The following is a 23,456-nucleotide window of genomic DNA, read 5'->3' as shown; positions in this document are numbered from 1 at the left end:
GTATGGAGTTTGTACGTTTTCCCCGTGACCTGCGTGGGTTTTCTCCAAGACCTTTAACTTCCACCCACACCAAAGACATACAGGGTTGTAGGTTAATTGGCTTGGTATAAGTGTGTGCAGGGTAATGTTAATGTGCGGGGATCACTGGTCGTTGAGAACTCAGTGGGCTGAAGGGCCTGTTTCCACGCTGTATTACAAAACTAACCTAAACTAACTTGAATGGTGGGGCCACGAGGAGCGTTATAGATCAGAAGGACCTAGGAGTACAATGATTTAGTTCCCTGAAGGTGGCATCATAGAGATAGGGTGGTGAAGAAGGCTTTTGACAATTGACCTTCATCATGTAGGGGTATTGGCTATGGAAAAAAACTCACCGAGTCAGGCAGCATCACTGGAGAACATGGATAGGTGATGTTTCAGGTTGGGACCTTCTTCAGACTCATGAGGTCGCACTTAGAGTATTATATTCAGTTTTAAGGGCCTGTCCCACTTGGTCGTCATTTGCGCCTCATTTGCGCGTCATATGTAAAATAGGTCAACGCGTCGTGATGGGCGACGTCGCGCGCAAATCACGCGTCATCACGTGTCAGCACAGCCGTCTCGTGCGCATGATGTCACTAGAATACCCTGCGGTGCGCGGCAGGGCGTTGACGCAAGGACGTAAGGACGCTGATGCACGGTGACGTAACCACGCGTCTCCACGCGATACACGCGAGACGTCGGGACGCCAGCGTACAATGCCAATGCGTCAGCGTGCGTACACGATACTTCATGCAGGTGGCACGCGAGGATTTTGTTCCTGTACCAAATCCTGGAGCACCGCGCGGTATCGCGTGCCACCGCATACGATTCAACACCTCACCATGCGTAACGCATGCGCACCTCACGCGTCACGATGCATCAACCTAATTTACATATAACGCATAAATGAGGCGCAAATGACGGCCAAGTGGGACAGGCCCTTTAGTCACCCTGCTTTGGGAAAGATTTATGAGGATGTTGCTGGGACTCAAGGTTGAGGGGATATAAACTCGTGAGGGAAAAAGTCAGGGTGAATGCCCAGAGCCTTTTTCCCAGGGTGGGGAAATCAAGAACTGGAGGTTATTGTTTAGTTTAGTTTGTAGACACAACGTGGAAACAGGCCCTTCGGCCCACTGATTCCGCCGACCTGCAACCACATGCACATTAGTTCTATCCTACATGCCAGGGACAATTTACAGGAGCTAATTAACCTGCAAACTTGCACGTCTTTGGAATGTGGGAGGAAACCGGAGCACCCAGAGAAAACCCACGTGGTCACTGGGAGAACGCACTAACTCCATGCAGACAGCACCTGCAGTCAGGAACCTTGGTCTCTGGCCCTGTAAGACAGCAACTGCACCGCTGCACCACTCTGTCACCCCAAAGGTTTAAGGTGAGAAGGAGAAGGGTGAATGAGAACCTGAGGGGCAACTTTTACGGGTATACAGAATGTGCTGCCAGATAATGTGGTTGAGGCAGGCATAATAGCAACATTTAAAACATTTGTACAGGTACGTGGATAGGAAAGGTTGAGTGGGGCATGGGCCAAAGGCAGGTAAAGGGGACTATGTTAGATGGCTGAAGGGCCTGTTTCAGTACTGAATTACTCTAGTCCTCGTTTCTCAACCTTCTTACCCTTACGGAACCCTTGAAGCGATTTCCATGTCTCAGGGAACCCCTACATAAAAATGAGGGAGTGTACCTGCACGGCAGGGAGCACAGACAGGACTGGTGGAGACCGTGCGTGCGTCTATACTTGAGTGAGTCACTTGATGATACACACATCCGTCTCGTACAGCTCCTGTCCACTGACCACTAAAGGCCGTTTCACACTGGCTCCGTATAGACGTCGCTAAATATATTCCCTCTGATTATTATACTTTTAAATGATATAATAGATTGAAGACTTTATTACAATACCCAAGAATTTTCCAAGAATATGCCATACGTGTTTAATAAAATTACAAATGTGAAATTAAACACAAAAATGCATTTACATATGATTAGCCTATTTATCACGATTTCTCATGGGAACCCCGAGTGACCTCTCGCGGAACCCTAGCGTTCCGGGGAACCCCGGTTGAGACACGCAGCTCTAGACTATAATTCCAAGATGGTTTCTCAGAGCTGGGAACATTTGTTTGGTGTAGGTCTTTTCCAACAAGAAGACTAAAAGCCCTGTCCCACTGTACGAGGTAATTCGAGAGCTCTCCCGAGTTAAAAAAAAAAATCAAACTCGTGGTAAGCATGTAGAATGTACGTAGCGGGTACGTTTCTTAGCGGCTCGTAACGCTAATGGCAGGTACTCGGGAAACGCGGTAAGCTCGGGAAGACTCGTGAAGATTTTTCAACATGTTGAGAAAATGTCCACGAGAGCCCCGAGTACCTATGAGCGGCTATTACCGTAATTCTCCGAGTTCGAATCAGAGGAAACTTGGGAGAACTCTTGAATTCGCTTGTACAGTGGGACAGCCCCTTAATTCAATTTTCCTGCCTTCTCCCCTTAACCTTTGACACCCATTCTGATCAAGTGTCTATCCCTGCCTTAAAAATATCCACTGACTTGGCCTCTACAGTCCTCTGTGGCAATGACTTCCACAGATTAACTACCCTCTGACTAAAGAAGTTCCTCTTCACCTCCTTTCTTAAAGAGCGCACTTCAATTCTGAGACCTCTGGTTCTTGACTCTCCCACCAGTGGAAACATCCCTCCAACTCCGAGTGATTAAATCTCAATGATTCTACTCTCCCTGCAGTAAAACCATAAACATTTAGAAGCCTCTAAACCTTGCTACCAACTCTGCAATCAATGGAATCAATAGAAAGCATTTTATCAGGATGCATCACAGCTTGGTTTGAGAACAGCTCCATCCAAGACCGCAGGAAATTGCAGCAAATTGTGTACGCAGCCCAGACCATCACACAAACCAACCTCCCTTCTATTGACTCCATTTATAGCTCACGCAGCTAAGGACGAGTCGCACCCTGGCCACTCCCTCTTCTCCCCTCTCCCATCGGGCACAGGTATAGAAGTGTGAAAACGCACAGCTCCAGATTCAGGGACAGTTTCCTCCCAGCTGTTGTCAGGCAGCTGAACCATCCCACCACAACCAGAGAGCAGTGCTGAACTACAATTGCCTCATTGGTGACCCTCGGACTATCCTTGATCGGATTTTGCTGGCTTTACCTTGCACTAAACATTATTCCCTTATCATGTATCTATACACTGTAAACGGCTCGATTGAGCCCCGAGTACTTACGAGCGGCCATTACCGCAAATCTCCGAGTTCGAATCAGGGCAAACTCGGGAGAGATCTTGAATGAACTTGTACAGTGGGACAGGGCTTTAAACAGGCCAACAAGGCTTACATCAATCAGCCTGTTATTCAGTTGACATTTGGCCGTGTTTTAAACTGGCTGCCGACTAACCTGGCTTTGCTGCATTCCAGGAGATTGCTGTAGAGACCATTGAGTGCCTTCAGTTTCCTCTTGACAACGTCAGTCCTCAACTCACTGCACCTCCTGAGATCGTCAACTCTCTGGCTTATGTGCTTCAAGGTTTCTCCGTGGGCTGAGATCTGAGAGACGACCAGGTTGTGTTTCTGCGCCATGTCCACGACATCAAATAGGTGTTTGCCGTAATCATCTGAACTCACCACGGACTGTCGAGGTGAGGGTAGAGGCATGCAATAGAAGTGAGAATTAAACCAATGGAGTTTCTTTTGTAATATTATCACAATGTTCACATTGGTGCATCTATCAAAGGACTATTTGAATTGGTCTATTTCAAATCCTCTCTATTTTGAATTACCTTTCTCCCTTACTTCTTGACTCCAGCTTGAGAATAAGGAGGTGTTGGGCCTATCCAATAAGTTTGTGGTTCATCTTGTCACTAAGCTCCAATTTCCTATCTACCTTGTGCATTTCTTAATTTCCAGTGTGTCTCCCCCCCCCCTCTCTCCCTCCCCGCCTCCTCCCTCCTCCAGCCCCCTCTCCCCTCCAACCCCCATGTGTGTGTGGGGGGTGGTTAGTGTGTGTGTGACGCCGCAGGCCCCCCCCCTCCCCCCCACCGCAACCACACGCTGAGGGGACAGGACCCAACGAGTCCCCCTTGGGTCTAAAAATGTATCGTTATCAGGCTTGACTTTACTAACTTGTTGAACATCCAATTACTTGAGAAGATTCTAAAGAACGACAACCTTGAAGACATTTCATCTTGAATTGAGTTCTTTGAGGAGGTGACGACAGAGGTTGATAAAGGTGGGGTGGTGGAAACAACTCCTAACCATGTTGTATGTTTCCACGAGAATACTCCTCAATTTTCTAAACAATAGTCGAGGCTTATCTGAATCTTCTCCCCTGTAAAGAATCTTCTTATTTCATCAAATCGATTACACTTCCTCCAAAAACAAATGTAACTTTGCTTCTAACCAGAACCGTAGTATTGTAGAAGTGGGTACACCAAATTTCAACGAGATTGGCTTATTCTTAAAATGCACGCTCATTGCGATAAATGGCAACGTATCGATTGTCTTCCAAAGAACTTGCTATCCCTAAATCACTGATGTCAAAAGGGGGGCATGGTGACGCAGCTGGTAGAGACGCTGCCTCACAGTGCCAGCGACCTGGGTTCGATCCCCATCTCGGGCGCTGTCTGTGTGGGCGGTCGCGGTGGCGCAGCGGTAGAGTTGCTGCCTTACAGTGAATGCAGCTGAGGGAGACCCGGGTTCGATCCCGACTACGGGTGCTGTCTGTACGGAGTTCGTACGTTCTCCCCGTGACCTGTGTGGGTTTTCTCCGAGATCTTCGGTTTCCTCCCACACTCCAAAGACGTACAGGTTTGTAGGTTAATTGGCTTGGTATAAATGTAAAAGTTGTCCCTAGTGGGTGCAGGATAGTGTTAATGTGCGAGGATCGCTGGTCGGCGCGGGCCCGGTGGGCCGAAGGGCCTGTTCCGGCACTGTATCTCTATACTAAAAATAAACTAAAATATCCAATGTTTATTAGTGGTGCCCAAGGCAGGATAGGGATGTTTTAATGGAGCTGTAGAATTTATGGTTGCATTTGTGGAAAAACATTTGTGGCACATTTTATCTCTTTCCTCTGAATTCACAGACTTTTATCTTTCCCTAAATCCCCTCAAATTAACAAAAAAAATCAGAGCAAGAATAGGCCACTTGTCTCTTGTATAATAATATCTGGCTGATCAGATTGTATTATCAATTCTGTATTCCTATTTCTGTAATTTTCCTATTCCTGTCATTTTCACCACTTTATTAAGACTGCCCCCTTTCCCTCTGACTAGCGACCCCCGCACACTAAGACTATTCTACACACACTAGGAACAACTTACAATGATATCAAGGCAATTAGCCTACAAATCTGCGCGTCTGTGGAGTGTGGGAGGAAACCGGTGATCCACGCAGGTCACGGGGAGAACATACAAATTCCGTACAGACAGCACCTGTAGTCGGGATCAAACCCGGGTCTCTGGTGCTGTAAGGCAGCAACTCTACCGCTGCGCCACCGTGCTGCCTCTAATATTCTGGTTGGAGGTCTGAGTAATTCTAGCTGGAAATGTGCGACCTGCAGCGTTCTGCAGGAATCTGTGTTGGGACTCTGTTGTTTTAAATGTATTTAAACAACTCGGATGCAAGCATAGATAGTTTGATTATGTTTACAGGCAACGTCAAGATTGGTGGAGTTACAGACAGTGAGGAAGGCTGTCAAAGGACACAGTGGGACATGAATATGTTGCAGTTATGGCCAGAGAAATGGCAGATGGAGTTTAATCCAAACAAGTGTGAGGTGTTACAGTTTGGCAGTTTGAATGTAAGGGGAGTGTCAATGACAAGACCCACAACAGCACTGATATACAGAGGGATCTTGTGTACAAGTCTATCGTTCCCTGAAAGTGGCAACACGAAGGTGGAAGAGAGAAGGTGGGAGACAGTGAGAAAGGGAGGGAAGCATGGAATGCCAACGTCCCCGGGTGATGTACCTCTTGTAAACAGGTTCATCCGCTTAGAAGCTGTTGGGACAGAAGACGTGAGCGGCGGACTGGCCTGTGATGCGAATAGGGCTGTTGAGCCAAAACCAAAAAGGCCTAAGGCAGGCAAGGCCATTGTAGTGGGAGACTCCATCGTGAGAGGTACGGACAGGGGTTTCTGCGGCAACAGACGGGATGCGAGGATGGTGTGCTGCCTTCCCGGTGCCAGGATCCAGGATGTCACGGACAGAGTGCAGAAAATCCTCAAGGGCGAAGGTGAACATCCGGAAGTGGTAGTGCATGTCGGCACAAACGATGTCGGAAAAAAGGGGATGAATATTCTGCAGCGTGACTTTAGAGAGCTCGGAAAAATGTTGAAAAGCAGGACCTCCAGGGTTGTTATCTCCGGTTTGCTTCCAGTTCCCCGTGCTGGCGAGAGCAGGAACAGGGAGATACGGGACCTGAACGTGTGGCTGAGGAACTGGTGCACGGGGCAGGGATTTAGATTCTTAGATCACTGGGATCTGTTTTGGGGTAAGGGGGAACTGTACAAAAGGGACGGATTCCATCTTAACAGGTGTGGGACCAGCATTCTGGCAGGCAGGTTTGCCACTGCTACACGGGTGGCTTTAAACTGAATAAGGGGGGTGGGGTGTCGAATGGGACAGTGGAGGATGGAGTTAAAGGGAAAGGGTTTCTTAAATGTGTGAGCGTAGAGAACGAGGGGTGTAAAATGAGGGCAGAAGAAATAGGTAGCAAGGTGAAAAGTAAAAGTGGCAGGCAGACAAAACCAGGGCAAAAATCAAAAAGGGCCACTTTTCAACATAATTGTATAAGGGGTAAGAGTGTTGTAAAAACAAGCCTGAAGGCTTTGTGTCTCAATGCAAGGAGCATTCGTAATAAGGTGGATGAGTTGAATGTGCAGATAGCTATTAATGGCTATGATATAGTTGGGATCACGGAGACATGGCTCCAGGGTGACCAAGGCTGGGAGCTGAACATCCAGGGATATTCAATATTCAGGAGGGATAGACAGAAAGGAAAAGGAGGTGGGGTAGCGTTACTGATTAGGGAGGGGATTAATGCAATGGAAAGGAAGGACATTCGTTTGGAGGATGTGGAATCGGTATGGGTAGAGCTGCAAAACACTAAGGGGCAGAAAACGCTGGTGGGTGTTGTGTACAGGCCACCTAACAGTAGTAGTGAAGTTGGAGATGGTATCAAACAGGAAATTAGAAATGCGTGCGACAAAGGCAAAACAGTTATAATGGGTGACTTCAATCTACATATAGATTGGGTGAATCAAATTGGCAGGGGTGCTGAGGAAGAGGATTTCTTGGAATGTATGCGGGATAGTTATCTAAATCAACATGTAGAGGAACCAACGAGAGAGCAGGCTATTTTAGACTGGGTATTGAGTAATGAGGAAGGGTTAGTTAGCAATCTTGTTGTACGTGCCCCCTTGGGCAAGAGTGACCATAATATGGTTGAGTTCTTCATTAGGATGGAGAGTGACATTGTTAATTCAGAAACAATGGTTCTGAACTTAAAGAAAGGTAACTTTGAGGGTATGAGACGTGAATTGGCCAAGATTGACTGGCAATTAATTCTAAAAAGGGTTGACAGTGGATATGCAATCGAAGACATTTAAAGACTGCATGGATGAACTACAAAAATTGTTCATCCCAGTTTGGCAAAAGAATAAATCAGGGAAGTTAGTACATCCATGGATAACAAGGGAAATCAGGAATAGTATCAAAGCGAAGGATGATGCGTACAAATTAGCCAGAAAAAAGCAGCATACCGGAGGACTGGGAGAAATTCAAAGACCAGCAGAGGAGGACAAAGGGCTTAATTAGGAAAGGGAAAATAGATTATGAAAGAAAACTGGCAGGGAACATAAAAACAGACCGCAAACGATTTTATAGATATGCGAGAAGAAAGAGATTAGTTAAAACAAATGTAGGTCCCTTGCAGTCAGAAACAGGCGAGTTGATCATGGGGAACAAGGATATGGCGGACCAATTGAATAACTACTTTGGTTCCGTCTTCACTAAGGAAGACATAAATAATTTGCCGGAAATAGCAGGGGACCGCGGGTCAAAGGAGTTGGAGGAATTGAGTGAAATCCAGGTTAGCCGGGAAGTGGTGTTGGGTAAATTGAATGGATTAAAGGCCGATAAATCCCCAGGGCCAGATAGGCTGCATCCCAGAGTACTTAAGAAAGTAGCTCCAGAAATAGTGAATGCATTAGTAATAATCTTTCAAAACTCTTTAGATTCTGGAGTAGTTCCTGAAGATTGGCGGGTAGCAAACGTAACCCCACTTTTTAAGAAGGGAGGGAGAGAGAAAATGGGGAATTACAGACCAGTTAGTCTAACATCGGTAGTGGGGAAACTGCTAGAGTCAGTTATTAAAGATGGGATAGCAGCACATTTGGAAAGTGGTGAAATCATTGGACAAAGTCAGCATGGATTTACGAAAGGTAAATCATGTCTGACGAATCTTATAGAATTTTTCGAGGATGTAACTAGTAGCGTGGATAGGGGAGAACCAATGGATGTGGTGTATCTGGACTTCCAGAAGGCTTTCGACAAGGTCCCACATAAGAGATTAGTATACAAACTTAAAGCACAAGGCATTGGGGGTTCAGTATTGATGTGGATAGAGAACTGGCTGGCAAACAGGAAGCAAAGAGTAGGAGTAAACGGGTCCTTTTCACAATGGCAGGCAGTGACTAGTGGGGTACCGCAAGGCTCAGTACTGGGACCCCAGCTATTTACAATATATATTAATGATCTGGATGAGGGAATTGAAGGCAATATCTCCAAGTTTGCGGATGACACTAAGCTGGGGGGCAGTGTTAGCTGTGAGGAGGATGCTAGGAGACTGCAAGGTGACTTGGATAGGCTGGGTGTGGGCAAATGTTTGGCAGATGCAGTATAATGTGGATAAATGTGAGGTTATCCATTTTGGTGGCAAAAACGGGAAAGCAGACTATTATCTAAATGGTGGCCGATTGGGAAAGGGTGTCTGAGAGAGACCTGGGTGTCATGGTACACCAGTCATTGAAGGTAGGCATGCAGGTGCAGCAGGCAGTAAAGAAAGCGAATGGTATGTTAGCTTTCTGCAGTTGTACAGGGTCTTGGTGAGACCACACCTGGAGTATTGCGTACAGTTTTGGTCTCCAAATCTGAGGAAGGACATTATTGCCATAGAGGGAGTGCAGAGACGGTTCACCAGACTGATTCATGGGATGTCAGGACTGTCTTATGAAGAAAGACTGGATAGACTTGGTTTACACTCTCTAGAATTTAGAAGATTGAGAGGGGATCTTATAGAAACTTACAAAATTCTTAAGGGGTTGGACAGGCTAGATGCAGGAAGATTGTTCCCGATGTTGGGGAAGTCCAGGACAAGGGGTCACAGCTTAAGGATAAGGGGGAAATCCTTTAAAACCGAGATGAGAAGAACTTCTTTCACACAGAGAGTGGTGAATCTCTGGAACTCTCTGCCACAGAGGGTAGTTGAGGCCAGTTCATTGGCTATATTTAAGAGGGAGTTAGATGTGGCCCTTGTGGCTAAGGGGATCAGGGGGTATGGAGAGAAGGCAGGTACGGGGTACTGAGTTGGATGATCAGCCATGATCATATTGAATGGCGGTGCAGGCTCGAAGGGCCGAATGGCCTACTCCTGCACCTAATTTCTATGTTTCTATGTTTCTATACGAGTGGATAGTGTTAAAGAAGGTGTATGGTTTGCTTGCTTTCATCAGTTGAGACATTGAGTATCAGAATCAGGAAGTCATGCTACAACTGAAGTCATGTGCAAGGGTGGCACGGTGGTGAAGTGTGTGTAGAGTTGCTGCCTTACAGCACCAGAGACCCGGTTCAATCCTGACCACGGGTGCTGTCTGCATAAACTTTGTACGTTCTCCCTGTGACCTGTGTGGGTTTTCCACAGGAGATCCGATTTCATCCCACACTCCAAGTGCATACAGGTTTGTAGGTTAATTGGTTTGTAAATTCTTAATTATCCGTAGTGTGTGTAGGGTAGTGTTAATGTGCGGGGATCGCTGGTCGGCACGGACTTGGTGGGCCGAATGGCCTGTTTTTGAGTGGTATCTCTAAACTAAACTAAACTAAACTAAACTAAATTTTATAACATTTTAGTTAGGCCGCACTTGGAGTATTGTATGCCGTTCTGGTCTCCCCACTCCAGGAAGGATGTGGGGGCTTTGAAGAAGGACGCAGAATGGGTTTAGCAGAATACTACTTGGATTAGAAGGCATTAGGCATAAGGAGAGGTTGGAAAAACGTGGATTGTTTTCTTTGAAGCGTTGGCAGTTGAGGGAAGACCTGATAGAATATTGTCCGATCAGCTGAGAAGGTTATTGGCTGCAACCTTCCCCCCATTGATGAACTGTACACTGCAAGGGCCAGGAAGCGAGCAGGCAAGATCACCTCTGACCCCTCTCACCTTGGCCACAAACTCTTTGAATCACTTCCCTCTGGAAGGCGACTCCGGACTGTCAAAGCTGCCACAGCCAGACATAGAAACAGCTTTTTTCCCCACGAGTAGTTGCTCTACTCAATAACCAAAAATATGTAGCCTCCTTTTGCTCTGGTAGCTTATTTAATTCACATGTTTAATCAATAATGTTTTACTATTAATGTTTAATGTTTTATGTATCATTCTTAACTGTCATTATATGTCATGTTGTCACTTGCGGGTGGAGCATCAAGGCAATTTCCTTGTATGTGAATACTTGGCCAATAATCTTATTCATTCATTCATTCATTCATTCATATAATCGTGAGAGGCATAGATAAGGTAGACAGTCAGAATCCTTCTCCCAGGATGGTAATGCTGAACACTAGAAGGCATGGCTTTAAGGTTAGAGAGGAAAGTTTAAAGGAGATGTGTGGGGCAAATTGTTTTGCACAGTGATGGGTTCCTGGAATGAGCTTCCTTGGGTTGGAGGTAGGAATAGATATGATATGGTTGATCGATTGATTTATACTTCATTGTCACGTGTATTTGGTACAGTGAGATGCGTTGTTTGCATACAGTACCAATAAGCAAGATTCGTCACGCCAGGGGTGCTAACAAAGTTATTAAAGTATTCAATATCGTCAATACAGGTGGGTAAAAGGTTTTTAGATTCTCACATGGATATTCAGGGAATGGAGAGGAATATGGATCCATGCAGGCTGAGGAGATTAGTTGAACTTGGCATCATAATTCGCATAGACATTGTGGGCCTATGCTGTCCGCTTCTATGTTCTATGAGTTACTTATTACAGCTTGCGATGGTTATAAAGTGATTCCAGGCATTTGCCACTTCCATTCCATATCTTGATCGCATCTCCTGACTGCACAGTCACCTACATGTTAATGGCAGCCTCCATTACCCTTGCCTTACAGCCGACAACTCAACAACACATAAGGTCATTGACTTCTACTAGGAGTTTCCTGGTGAAACAGATAGGTTGTTCATAAAATTATGTGAAACACGGAGATTAAGGGTAGAGCAAGAAACAATATACACGAGTAAGAAGAAGCAAAGGGAGAAAAGTTAGATACAGTGCCCTCCATAATGTTTGGGACAAAGACCCGTCATTTATTTATTTGCCTCTGTACTCCACAATTTGAGATTCGTAATAGAAAAAAATCACATGTGGTTAAAGTGCACATTGTCAGATTTTAATAAAGGCCATTTTTATACATTTTGGTTTCACCATGTAGAAATTACATCTGTGTTTATACACAGTGGCGTAGCGTGGGGGTGGGCAGTGGGGCGGTTGCCCCGGGCGCTAAATTTTTAGGGGCGCAAAAAGATAGTTGAATACATTTTTTAAATAAAATGAAGAGGCCCGGGGAGCTGTTGGAGCGAGGAGGGGTTACCTGGAGCTGTGAGTATAAAAACAGCGCGGGCCAGGCCGCGCTTGCCGCCGTCCAGCTCCGAGTTCTGGTCGCCGCTGCCGCTGTCCCAGCAGCCGCTGCCTCTGCCCCCCCCCCCCCCCCCTCTGCCCCCCGCACCGCCCCGCCCCCCCCGCCTCTGCCCCCGCCCCCCCCCCCCCCCCCCCCCCGCTAATGAGGAGGCGCAAAACTTTAAACTGCTCCGGGCGCTCAAAACCCACTACACCACTGTTTATACATAGTCCCCCCATTTCAGGGCACCATAATGTTTGGGACACATGGTGTTTGTAATAGCTCAGGTGTGTTTAAATGCCTCCTTAATGCAGGTAGAAGAGAGCTCTCAGCACCTAGTCTTTCCTCCCGCTTTTCCATCACCCCTGAAAACTTTCATTGCTGTTTTTCTATTACACATCTCAAATTGTGCAGTACAGAGGCAAATAAATAAATGATCGGTCTTTGTCCCAAACATTATGGAGGGCACTGTGATTGGGTGAAGGGGTGTTGAGCGGTTTATCAGAATTCCCTCAATAGCTCCAGTTATATAGTAACTACGACTACAATCCTCTGTAAACTGTGTCTCTGTTTCTAATCATTCCCATCTCCAATTTTCATCACTGACTACTGTATCTTCCTTTTGTCTGGCTGCACACACTGATTACCTTGTTCAATCTTGACCTTCTTGTTCTTCAAGACATGGTTTAAGTGCGTAGGAGGGAACTGCAGATGTTGGTTTACACCGAAGATAGACACAAAATGCTGGAGGGACTCTGCGGAACAGGCAGCATCTCTGGAGAGAAGGGATGGCCGGTTTCGGGTTGAGACCCTTCTTCAGACCGAGAGTCAGGGGGAGAGGGAGACACAGAGATATGGAAGGGTAAGGTGTGAAAACGAGAGATCAAAGGGGACGAAGTTCAAGGAAAATGTAGAAGATTCAAGATTCAAGAGAGTTCATTGTCATGTGTCCCAGATAGGACAATGAAATTCTTGCTTTGCTTCAGCACAACAGAATATAGTAGGCATGAATACAGAACAGATCAGTGTGTCCATATGCCATTATGTAAATATATACACACATGAATAAATAAACAGATAAAGTGCAAATAAACTTATAATGGGCTATTAATGTTCAGAGTTTTGTTTGAGTTGAGTTTAATAGCCTGATGGCTGTGGGGAAGTAGTAGCTATTCCTGAACCTGGACGTTGCAGTCTTCAGGCTCCTGTACCTTCTACCTGAAGGTAGCGGGGAGATGAGTGTGTGGCTAATAGTGTGTGAGATGCTGCTAATAGATCATTGTTAACTAGGAGATGCAGACAAGAGGAATACAAAGATTAAATGTTTCAAACTTATTTCTTTATCAGCTGTCAAGTAATCATGTGTGGTCCAGTGTTATATTTGTCCATCGCTATCTTTTCACATTTAAGGTAGACATAAAGATGGGACCTAGATAAAATTCATTACTACAACCGTCTGGTCCTGGCGTCTTCCCGTTTCTCAGTTCTTTTATTATTTCTTTTATTTCTTCACTTGTGATCTGAGCTCACAATCTAGATTAGAGTAAGCAATGTAGTTGACAAATTACCCATTTCTGTTTAATATTCAGAGGCTATCCTTTGTAGTAGGCGAGAGCCAAATCTTACCTGAAGAGCTATGAGTTCTTGATAGATGGTGTCGATATCTTGCATTAGAGAGAGTGCAGCAGACACGTTCTTGAGGGATTCCCTATATTTATTCAGTTTTTGGAGGAGATTTTGCCAGCAAGTTTCAACATCCTGCTGCCTGTAGAAAAACAAAAGGTTTCAATTGCCATGCTGACATCCACACTGCCTCTCCGTTCCACTTGGCCTGTTACCCCTGGGGGCCACACATCTTCTCCAAGTTCCTGAGAAAACGTTGTCTGAAACCAATGGACACACAACCTCCCTTGCCTCAGTCCCTTAAACTCTCCTGGAAACTGAAAAGATACCTCTAACCCACCCAGTCCCTGATAGGCACAGGAAGGAACTGCAGATGCTGGTTTACACTAAAGATAGACACAAATGCTGGAGTAACTTAGCGGGTCAGGCAGCATAGCATCTCTGGAGGAAAGGAATAGGTGACAATTTGGGTTGAGACCTTTCCTCGGGCTGAGAGTCAGGAGCGAGGGAAACTGGAGGTACGAAATGGTACAGAACAAATCAGAGGCGGCACCGATGACTCAGGAAAGGTGGAGCCCACAATGGTCCATTGTTGGCTGTGGAGGAGGAGATAACAAAGGGAAACTAGCAGGATAACTAGGGTACACAAAAAAGCTGGAGAAATTCAGAGGGTGCAGCAGCATCTATGGAGCGAAGGAAATAGGCAACGTTTCGGGCCAAAACCCTTCTTCAGACTGATGGGGTTGGGGGGGCGGGGACAAGAAAGGAAAAAGGAGGAGGAGCCCGAAGGCTGGGGGATGGGAGGAGACAACAGGGGGACTGAGGAAGAGGAGGAGACAGCAAGGACTAACAAAATTGGGAGAATTCGATGTTCATGCCCCCAGGATGCAGACTCCCCAAACGGAATATGAGGTGCTGTTCCTCCAATTTCCGGTGCTGCTCGCTGTGGCCATGGAGGAGACCCAGGACAGAGAGGTTGGAGACGGAGTGGGAGGGGGAGTTGAAGTGCTGAGCCACCGGGAGGTCAGCTTGGTTATTGCGGACCGAGCGGAGGTGTTCGGCGAAACGATCGCCCAACCTCCGCTTGGTCTCACCGATATAGATCTGCTGACATCTAGAGCAGCGGATGCAATAGATGAGGTTGGAGGAGATGCAGGTAAACCTCTGTCACACCTGGAACGACTGCTTGGGTCCTTGAACGGAGTTGAGGGGGGAGGTAAAGGGACAAGTGTTGCATCTCTTGCGGTTGCAAGGGAAAGTGCCCGTGGGGGGTAAGTGCCCGAGGATAACTAGGGTTGAGGAGGGATGGAGAGAAAGGGAATGCAAAGGGTTACTTGAAATTAGATAAATCAATATTCAATCTGCTGGGTTTTAAACTGGGCAAGTGAAATATGAGGTGCTGTTCCACCAATTTGAGTGTCGCCTCACTCTGACAATGGAGGAGGCCGTTGACAGAAAGGTATGGATGGGAATGGAAGGGGGAGTTAAAATGTTTAGCAACTGGGAGATCATGTGAGCCAAGGCAAACTGAGCGGACATATTCAGCGAAATGATTGCCGAGTCTGCGCTTGGTGTCGCCGATATAGAGGAGTCTACACTGTGAACAGCGGATACAGTAGATGAGGTTGGAGGAGATGCAAGTGAACCCCTGCCTCACCTGAAAGGACTGTCGGGGTCCCTGGATGGAGTCGAGGAGGGGAGTGGTATAGGGCAGGATGTTGCATCTCCTGCAGATGCTGAGGAAGGTACCCGGATGGGGTGGTTTGGGTGGGAAGGGATGAGTTACGCTGGGAGTTGCGGAGGGAACGGTCTCAGCAGAAAGTGGACAGGGGTGAAGATGGGAAGATGTGGCTAGTGGTGGGATCCCGTTGGAGGTGGCGGAAATGTCGGAGGATTATGTGTTTTATGCGACGGCTAGTGGGGTGAAAGGTGAGGACTAGGGGGATTATGTCCCTGTTGCGAATGGGGGGAGGGGAAGCAAGGGCAGAACTACGGGATATTGAGGAGACACGAGTGAGGGACTCAACTGTGATAGGAGAGGGGAACCCCCATTCCCTAAAGAATGAGGATAACTCCAATGATTTGGTATGGAACATAGAAACATAGAAACATAGAAAATAGGTGCAGGAGTAGGCCATTCGGCCCTTCGAGCCTGCACCGCCATTCAATATGATCATGGCTGATCATCCAACTCAGTATCCTGAAGCTTGGAGTACAGGAGACCCTGCGGGATGTACCTCTTGAAAACAGGTTCACCCTCTTGGAAGCTGTCGGGACAGAAGACACTGCCAGTCTGAGCGGGGGACAGGTCTGTGAGCCAAAACATGGCGCTGAAGCAAAGCCGAAGAGACAGAGGTCAGGCAGAGCCGTGGTAGTCGTGGACTCTATCGTGAGAGGTACAGACAGGGGTTTCTCCGGCAAAGCGGGATTCAAGGATGATGTGTTGCCTCCCTGGTGCCAGGATCCAGGATGTCACGGACCGATTGCAGGGCATCCCAAAGGGTGAAGGCGAGCAGCCGGAAGTGGTAGTGCATGTTGGCACAAATGACGTCAGGAAGAAGAGGAAAGAGATTCTGCAGCGCGACTTCAGAGAGCTCGAGAGAAGGCTGAAAAGCAGGACCTTCAGGGTGGTTATTCTATGTTCGCTCTTCTGGGTGAGATGCTAACTCCTTGTCTCTGTGTTGTACACTGTCAAGTCAAGTCAAGTCAAGTCAAGTTTATTTGTCACATACAATTGACTTGACTTGACTTGACAGTGTACAATACAGAGACAACTAGTTAGCATCTCACCCAGAAGAGCGAACATAGAATAACCACCCTGCACAATGACAATAGAGATTTAATCTGAATCTGGTATCTCCGGTTTGCTTCCAGTTCCTCGTGCTGGTGTGGGCAGGAACAGGGAGTTAGGGGGATCTGAATGTGTGGCTGAGGAGCTCTGGCAGGGGTTTAGATTCTAAGACCACTGGCATCTGTTTTGGGGTACGGGCGAATTGTACAAAAGGGATGGGTCGCACCTTAACAGGCGGGGGACCAACATTCTGGCAGGCAGGTTTGCCACTGCTACACGGGTAGGTTTAAACTAAGTAGTGGGAGGGGAAGACAAATTAGAAATACAAGGAAATAGGAATCAATGTGAAAGGTGAGGTGAGTAATGGATTAAAATGATTATATATGAATGCGCAAAATATAAGAAGTAAAGTGGATGAGCTTGAGGCTCAGCTAGAGATTGGTAGATATGATATTGTGGGGATTACAGAGACATGGCTGCAGGAGGATCGGGACTGGGAACTGAATATTCAGGGTTATATGTCCTATAGAAAGGACAGGCAGATGGGCAGAGGAGGCGGGGTAGCCTTGTTGGTGAGGAATGAAATTCAGTCCCTTGCGAGGAGTAACATAGGGACTGATGATGTAGAGTCGCTGTGGATAGAATTGCGGAATTGCACACTAATGGGAGTTATCTACAGGCCCCCAAACAGTAGCCTGGATATAGGGTGCAGGTTGCAGCAGGAGGTAAAATTGGACACCTCATCTTGGGCGCAAATGTGGCGCAGACAGAGGGATTAGGAATAGGCAATAAAGTGTTTTGCAGGAGGCAGGGTGGGAAGAATTGTGGTCTACATAGCTGTGGGAGTCAGTAGGTTTGTAATAGATGTCAGTCAATAGTCTTTCTCCTGTGATGGAGATGGTGAGATCAAGAAAGGGGAGGGAGGTAGTGAAGTGAGTTTGGGTGCAGGATGAAAATTGGTAGTGACGTTAATGGTCCATGAGTTCTGCATGGGTTCAGGAGGTAGCACCGATGCATTCGTCAATGTAGTGGAGATAGAGTTCAGGGATAGGGCCAGTGTACACCTGGAACAGCGATTGTTCGACGTACCCTACAAAGAGGCAGGCATAGCTGAGGCCCATGTGGGTGCCCATATCTACGCCTATGATTTGGAGCAGGTGGGAGGAGTCGAAGGAGAAGTTGTTGAGAGTGAGGACTAAGCAGAGGCTAGTGTTCATAGAGGGAAATTGGCTGGTTCTGCATTCGAGAAAGAAACGGAGGACAAAGATGATTCGGTATTTCAAACCACAGCTGAAATAACTCAATCTTACTTCTTCATTATCGCAGCCCTGCCGTGATAATTCTCTCTCTCGATGACCTGACCCATTTCAATGAGGTCCTTAAACCTCTGCTCCATGGCAAACACATCAGTAGTGATGGCCTCCAGCCTCTTGTTGACAGCCTCTGCCTCCTGCATGGACTCGGCATTGACGTTCTGCTGGTCGAGCACCGATGTCATGTGGCTGAGGTAAGACTCCCTTAGCATGGCCTTCTTCTGGAACCTCTGCACCAACTGCTCCAGCCGCTCCAGCCTCAGCATCTCCTGTTGCAATGCCTTCTCCCGCGACGACTCCGACTTCTCCAGGCTGCTCCAGTGCCTCTCGATGTCACTCAGCGCCTTGCCCTCTGGAGGCACATACTGCCGCATGTTATTGGCTCTTTGCCTTGTTCTGATGTTGAAGAGTTGAGCCTCGATGATCCCCCGCCGCTCTTGGTACTTGGGCGGTTTCACCACAGTGCGGAAAAATTTAAAGTCCGCCATCAGTCTCCGCATGCCTTTCAGCGAGTTAGGGAACTTCCGGTCATTCAACTCCCTGATCTTTTCTTTGATCCAGTCGAGCAGATCAGACACCAGCGACTGATACTCACGTTTGAGATCTTCAATCTCCTGCAAGAGATCCACAATCTGTGCATGGAAGAGAAACCAAAATTGTCTCAAATTAAAGCATACTGTATGTTATTAAATTCATTGTAAGGGTGAGACCAGGAGTCAATAGCTCAAATGGATCCTTAACGGACCGTCAAGGCTGCTCATTTATCAGGTTGGGAATCTCCAGAGAATTCAACATATTTTCACGTTCACAAGTTATAGGAGTAGAATCAGGCCAATCGGCCCATCGAGTCTACTCTGCCATTCAATCATGGCTGATCTCTGCTTCCTAAAGGGCCTGTCCCACTGTACGAGGTAATTCAAGAGCTCTCCCGAGTTTTAAATCAAATCAAACTCGTGGTAAGCACGTACAATGTACGTAGCGGCTACGTTGGAGCTCGGGACGTCCCTTAGCGGCTCATAACGCTAACGGCAGGAACTCGGGAAACGCGGTAAGGTCGTGAAGACTCGTGAAGTTTTTTCAACATGTTGAAAAATGTCCACGAGAGCCCCGAGTACCTACAAGCGGCCATTACCGTAATTCTCCGAGTTCGAATCAGGGGAAACTCGGGAGAACTCTTGAATTAGCTCGTACAGTGATTCTCTCATCCCCTCTCACCCAAACACCATCTCCCCAGGTCCCTTATCCCTCGTCGCCATCCAGGGACCACAGCAATCCTTCCAGGTACCACAGCAGATCTCATGCATCTCTGCTAACCTCATCTACTGCATCTGGTGTTCCCGACCTTTATGGCCTGCTGTCCACGTCAGAGTGAGCGAGACCAAGCGGAGCCGCCTGTCCCGCTGAGTTACTCCAGCAATTTGTGTCCATCTTCCACTCATTCCACAACTCCTTGATTCTCTCATCCCCTCTCACCCAAACACCCTCTCCCCAGGTCCCTTATCCCTCGTCGCCATCCAGGGACCACAGCAATCCTTCCAGGTACCACAGCAGATCTCATGCATCTGTGCTAACCTCATCTACTGCATCTGATGTTCCCTGCTGTACGATCAGCGAGACCAAGCGCAGACTCAGCAACCGTTTCGCCGAACACGTGTGCTCAGTCGATCAAGTCGGATCTTCCGGTTGCTAACCATTCCCTTTCCCATGCCTTTCTGCACTGGGCCTCCTCCATTGCTTTAGTGAGGCCACACACAGATTGGAGGACCAGCACTGCATATTCCGCTTGAGTAGCTCACAAGCCAACGGCGCTGTAATGTTTGGTGGACTGTATGGGGTGGGAGGACCCGTTGCTCCTCCCGTGCAGCAGGTTGCGCTGCACAGGACAAAGGGAGATGCTTTGTATATAGTTTATCCTGTCAGCAGTGTGTGAGTAGTCTTGCTGCCAGCATTGAGTGAAACATTAAAGACTTCTGTTGGAAACTAAAGACTCAAGTTTTGTGCAGACATGGAAAACGAACATGAAAGGTGCGAACATTGAATTCTCCAATTTTAGGAATCTTCTAACAAAGTCCTCCATCCCCTACTCCCTCCTCTTCCACTCCTCTCCACTGTTCCCCACCAAGACTCACATCTCTTTCTCCCCTTCCGTCTCCACCTTCGTTCCTTTCTTTGGCTACAAATCACTGGCCTTTATCCAACCATCAGCCGATCAAAGAAACCATCGCCTGCTTTCACCTATTACCCGACACACTTTGTCCTGCATTCCCAGATTCCTCCCACCCTCCCGCTCGAACAATCAATCTAACAACGGTAACAAACCGAAACGTTGCCCACCTTTGTTCACCAGTGATGCTGCCTGACCCACTGAGTCTCTTCAGCACTTTGCGTCCTTTTTAATTTTATCTGGACAATACACAATAGGTGCAGGAGTGGGCCATTCGGCCCTTCGAGCCAGCACCGCCATTCAATGTGATCATAGCTGATCATCCCCAATCAGTACCCCGTTCCTGCCTTCTCCCCATATCCCCTGACTCCGCTAACTTTAAGATACCCTGGAAAGGATGCTTCAATAGGGACAGCAATATACAATGGTGTAAATGAAGGCTTCCTGTTGAGATAAAATACTATTAATAGCTATTTAAATGATAGGATTATTTGACATACCTTTATAATTCTCTTCTGTCCAGTTTGGCCTTGTCGCATTTTGGAGAAATGGTGGTAATACTGAGAGACATAGGTCATAATGGACTTCTCGTCTGGATGAGGGACAGCCACGTCCTCTGCGTCTAGGAGTGTGTGAATGCCCAGTGCTTTCTCCGCAACATCGAAGGCTTTATTCAGGTTATGCACTGGGTAGTTTGGTTTCAGGCTCTTGTAGTCTACCAGATCATGTCTGCAAATTATACAAAGACATTTTAAGCACGGTCACGGTGGCGCAGTGGTAGAGTTGCTGCCTTACAGCGAATGCAGCGCCGGAGACCCGGGTTCGATCCCGACTACAGGTGCTGTCTGTATGGAATTTGTACGTTCTCCCCTTGACCTGCGTGGGTTTTCTCCAAGATCTTTGGTTTTCTCCCACACTCCAAAGACGTACAGGTTTGTAGGTTACATAGAAACATAGAAAATAGGTGCAGGAGTAGGCCATTCGGCCCTTCGAGCCTGCACCGCCATTCAATATGATCATGGCTGATCATCCAACTCAGTATCCTGTACCTGCCTTCTCTCCATACCACCTGATCCCTTTAGCCACAAGGGCCACATCTAACTCCCTCTTAAATATAGCCAATGAACTGGCCTCAACTATCGGGAACAAAAATGGCGGCGGCGGGAGATTCAAATTAACAACGGTCCTTTTACCGCGAATCGGCTTCAACTGCTTCAATTGCCGACTGCGGTTTATTTCCATCCCGGACGAGGTCTTGACCTACCACCTGACGTGGGACCACTGGAGGGTCGCTATCTATCAATCTTTATCCCCTGTACCCGACTCCACAGCATCTACTCCACCACCTACCAAGGCCCCTCCTTTCAACATCTCCACTGACCTCCTTACCCCTCCTCCACACTGCTTCCTCTCCCAGTTTGACCTGGTCACCCCTATTGAAATCTCCAAACTCATCAGCTCTTCCAAACCCACTACCTGCTCCCTCGACCCTCTCCCCACTCCCCTGCTGAAATCCTGCCTCCCCGTTCTCAGCCCCTACCTCACTAATCTCTTCAACTCCTCATTGTCCCAAGGAATTGTCCCCTCCGCTTTCAAAACTGCTCCTGTCACACCAATCTTAAAGAAACCTGGTCTTGATCCCTCCTCTCTCTTTAACTACCGCCCAATCTCAAACCTCCCCTTTCTTTCAAAAACCCTGGAGCATATCGTTGCGTCGCAACTTCATTCCCAATCTGGCTTTCGCCCCCTCCATAGCACAGAAACTGCTCTCCTCAAAGTCCTCAATGACCTCCTCACCTCTGCTGACACTGGTTCCCTCAACATCCTCATCCTCCTCGACCTGAGCGCAGCCTTCGATACAGTGAACCATAACATCCTGCTCACCAGACTCAAAGACCTCGGCATTGAAGGCTCTGCACTCAGCTGGCTCCGTTCCTACCTTTCCAACAGATCCCACTTCATCTTTCTCCACAACCACACCTCTGCTACAGCCACAGTCACTCAAGGCATTCCCCAAGGCTCCGTACTCGGCCCCCTCCTCTTCATCATCTACATCCTGCCCCCTTGGTCAGATACTCCGCCACTTCAACCTGGACTTCCACTGTTACGCCGATGACACCCAGATCTACCTCGGCACCAAATCCTCCCACAACCTCCCCCCTCTCCCATATCAACTCCTGTTTGTCAGCTATAAAAACCTGGATGCAACATAACTTCCTCAAACTCAACAGCTATAAGACATAATTCCTCCTCACAGGCTCCAAAGCCACACTCAGCAAAATCAATAACCCCACTCTCACCATCAACGGCACCACTGTCTGCCCCTCCCCAGGCCCGCAACCTTGGCGTGATCTTTGATTCCACCCTCTCCCTTGAGCCTCACATCCGCCATGTCATTAAAACCTCCTTCTTTCATCTCCGCAACATCGCCAAACTCAGACCCTCTCTCACACCTCCCGCTGCTGAAAGACTCATCCATGCCTTCATCTCCTCCCGACTGGACTACTGCAACTCACTTCTCCTTGGCATCAGCTCCACCTACATCAACCGACTCCAACTGGTCCAGAACGCAGCCGCCCGACTCATCACCCACACCAAATCCTGGCATCACATCACTCCAGTCCTCAAACAACTTCACTGGCTTCCCATCTCCCACCGGATCAACTACAAAATCCTGATCCTCATCTACAAAGCCCTCCACTATCTAGCCCCCCCCCCATATCTCACTGACCTCCTCTCCCCCTATCAACCCTCACGGTCCCTCAGATCCATATCAGCTGGTCCCCTCTCCATCCACAAGTCCAACCTCCGCAGTTTTGGGAACAGAGCCTTCTCCAGGGCAGCTCCCAGGCTCTGGAACTCCCTCCCCCAACTGATCCGCAAATCCCTGTCCCTCACCATCTTCCAGTCCCGCCTCAAGACCCATCTCTTCACCTCTGCCTATCCTTAGCCCCATGTCCCCCTCCCTTTTCATCTGCGCATTAATTGCCTCATATTGTGTTTTGAATTGAATTCTGTCTTTACTTTATGTACTAGTCATGTCTCTACTATTTATTTAATTCCCCTTACATGTTTTTCCTCTACCTGCTAAATTTTTGTAAGGTGTCCTTGAGACTCTTGAAAGGCGCCCATAAATAAAATTTATTATTATTATTATTACCTTCTCTGGCAGAGAATTCCACAGATTCACCACTCTCTGTGTGAAAAATGTTTTTCTCATCTCAGTCCTAAAGGATTTCCCCTTTATCCTTAAACTGTGTGACCCCTTGTCCTGGACTTCCCAAACATCGGGAACAATCTTCCTGCATCTAGCCTGTTCAACCCCTTAAGAATTTTGTAAGTTTCTATAAGATCCCCCCTCAATCTTTTAAATTCTAGTGAGTACAAGCCGAGTCTATCCAGTCTTTCTTCATATGAAAGTCCTGAAATCCCAGGAATCAGTCTGGTGAACCTTCTCTGTACTCCTTCTATGGCAAAAATGTATTTCCTCAGATTTGGAGACCAAAACTGTACACAATACTCCTGGTGTGGTCTCACCAAGACCCTGTACAACTGCAATAGAACCTCCCTGCTCCTATACTAAAAATCCTTTTGCTATGAATGCTAAGATACTATTTGCTTT

At 47.5% G+C, this 23,456-nt stretch overlaps 1 protein-coding gene across 1 annotated transcript in view; it reads right to left on the bottom strand.

Moving 5' to 3' along the window:
- Positions 1-23,456, bottom strand: part of sptbn5 (spectrin, beta, non-erythrocytic 5) — a 217,314-nt gene that overhangs the window by 170,631 nt on the left and 23,227 nt on the right. The window contains exons 5-8 of the mRNA XM_055641059.1: positions 20,335-20,563; positions 17,668-18,302; positions 13,570-13,708; positions 3,450-3,682 (exon numbers count right to left, since the gene is read on the bottom strand). Coding sequence (XP_055497034.1) covers positions 3,450-3,682; positions 13,570-13,708; positions 17,668-18,302; positions 20,335-20,563 — 1,236 coding nt within the window. The remainder of the gene's footprint in view (positions 1-3,449; positions 3,683-13,569; positions 13,709-17,667; positions 18,303-20,334; positions 20,564-23,456) is intronic.

Source organism: Leucoraja erinacea, chromosome 9 (assembly GCF_028641065.1).
Source record: "Leucoraja erinacea ecotype New England chromosome 9, Leri_hhj_1, whole genome shotgun sequence".
NCBI lineage: Eukaryota > Metazoa > Chordata > Chondrichthyes > Rajiformes > Rajidae > Leucoraja > Leucoraja erinaceus.
Note: the sequence above shows the minus strand (reverse complement) of the source record. Positions and strands in the feature narration are given on the sequence as shown.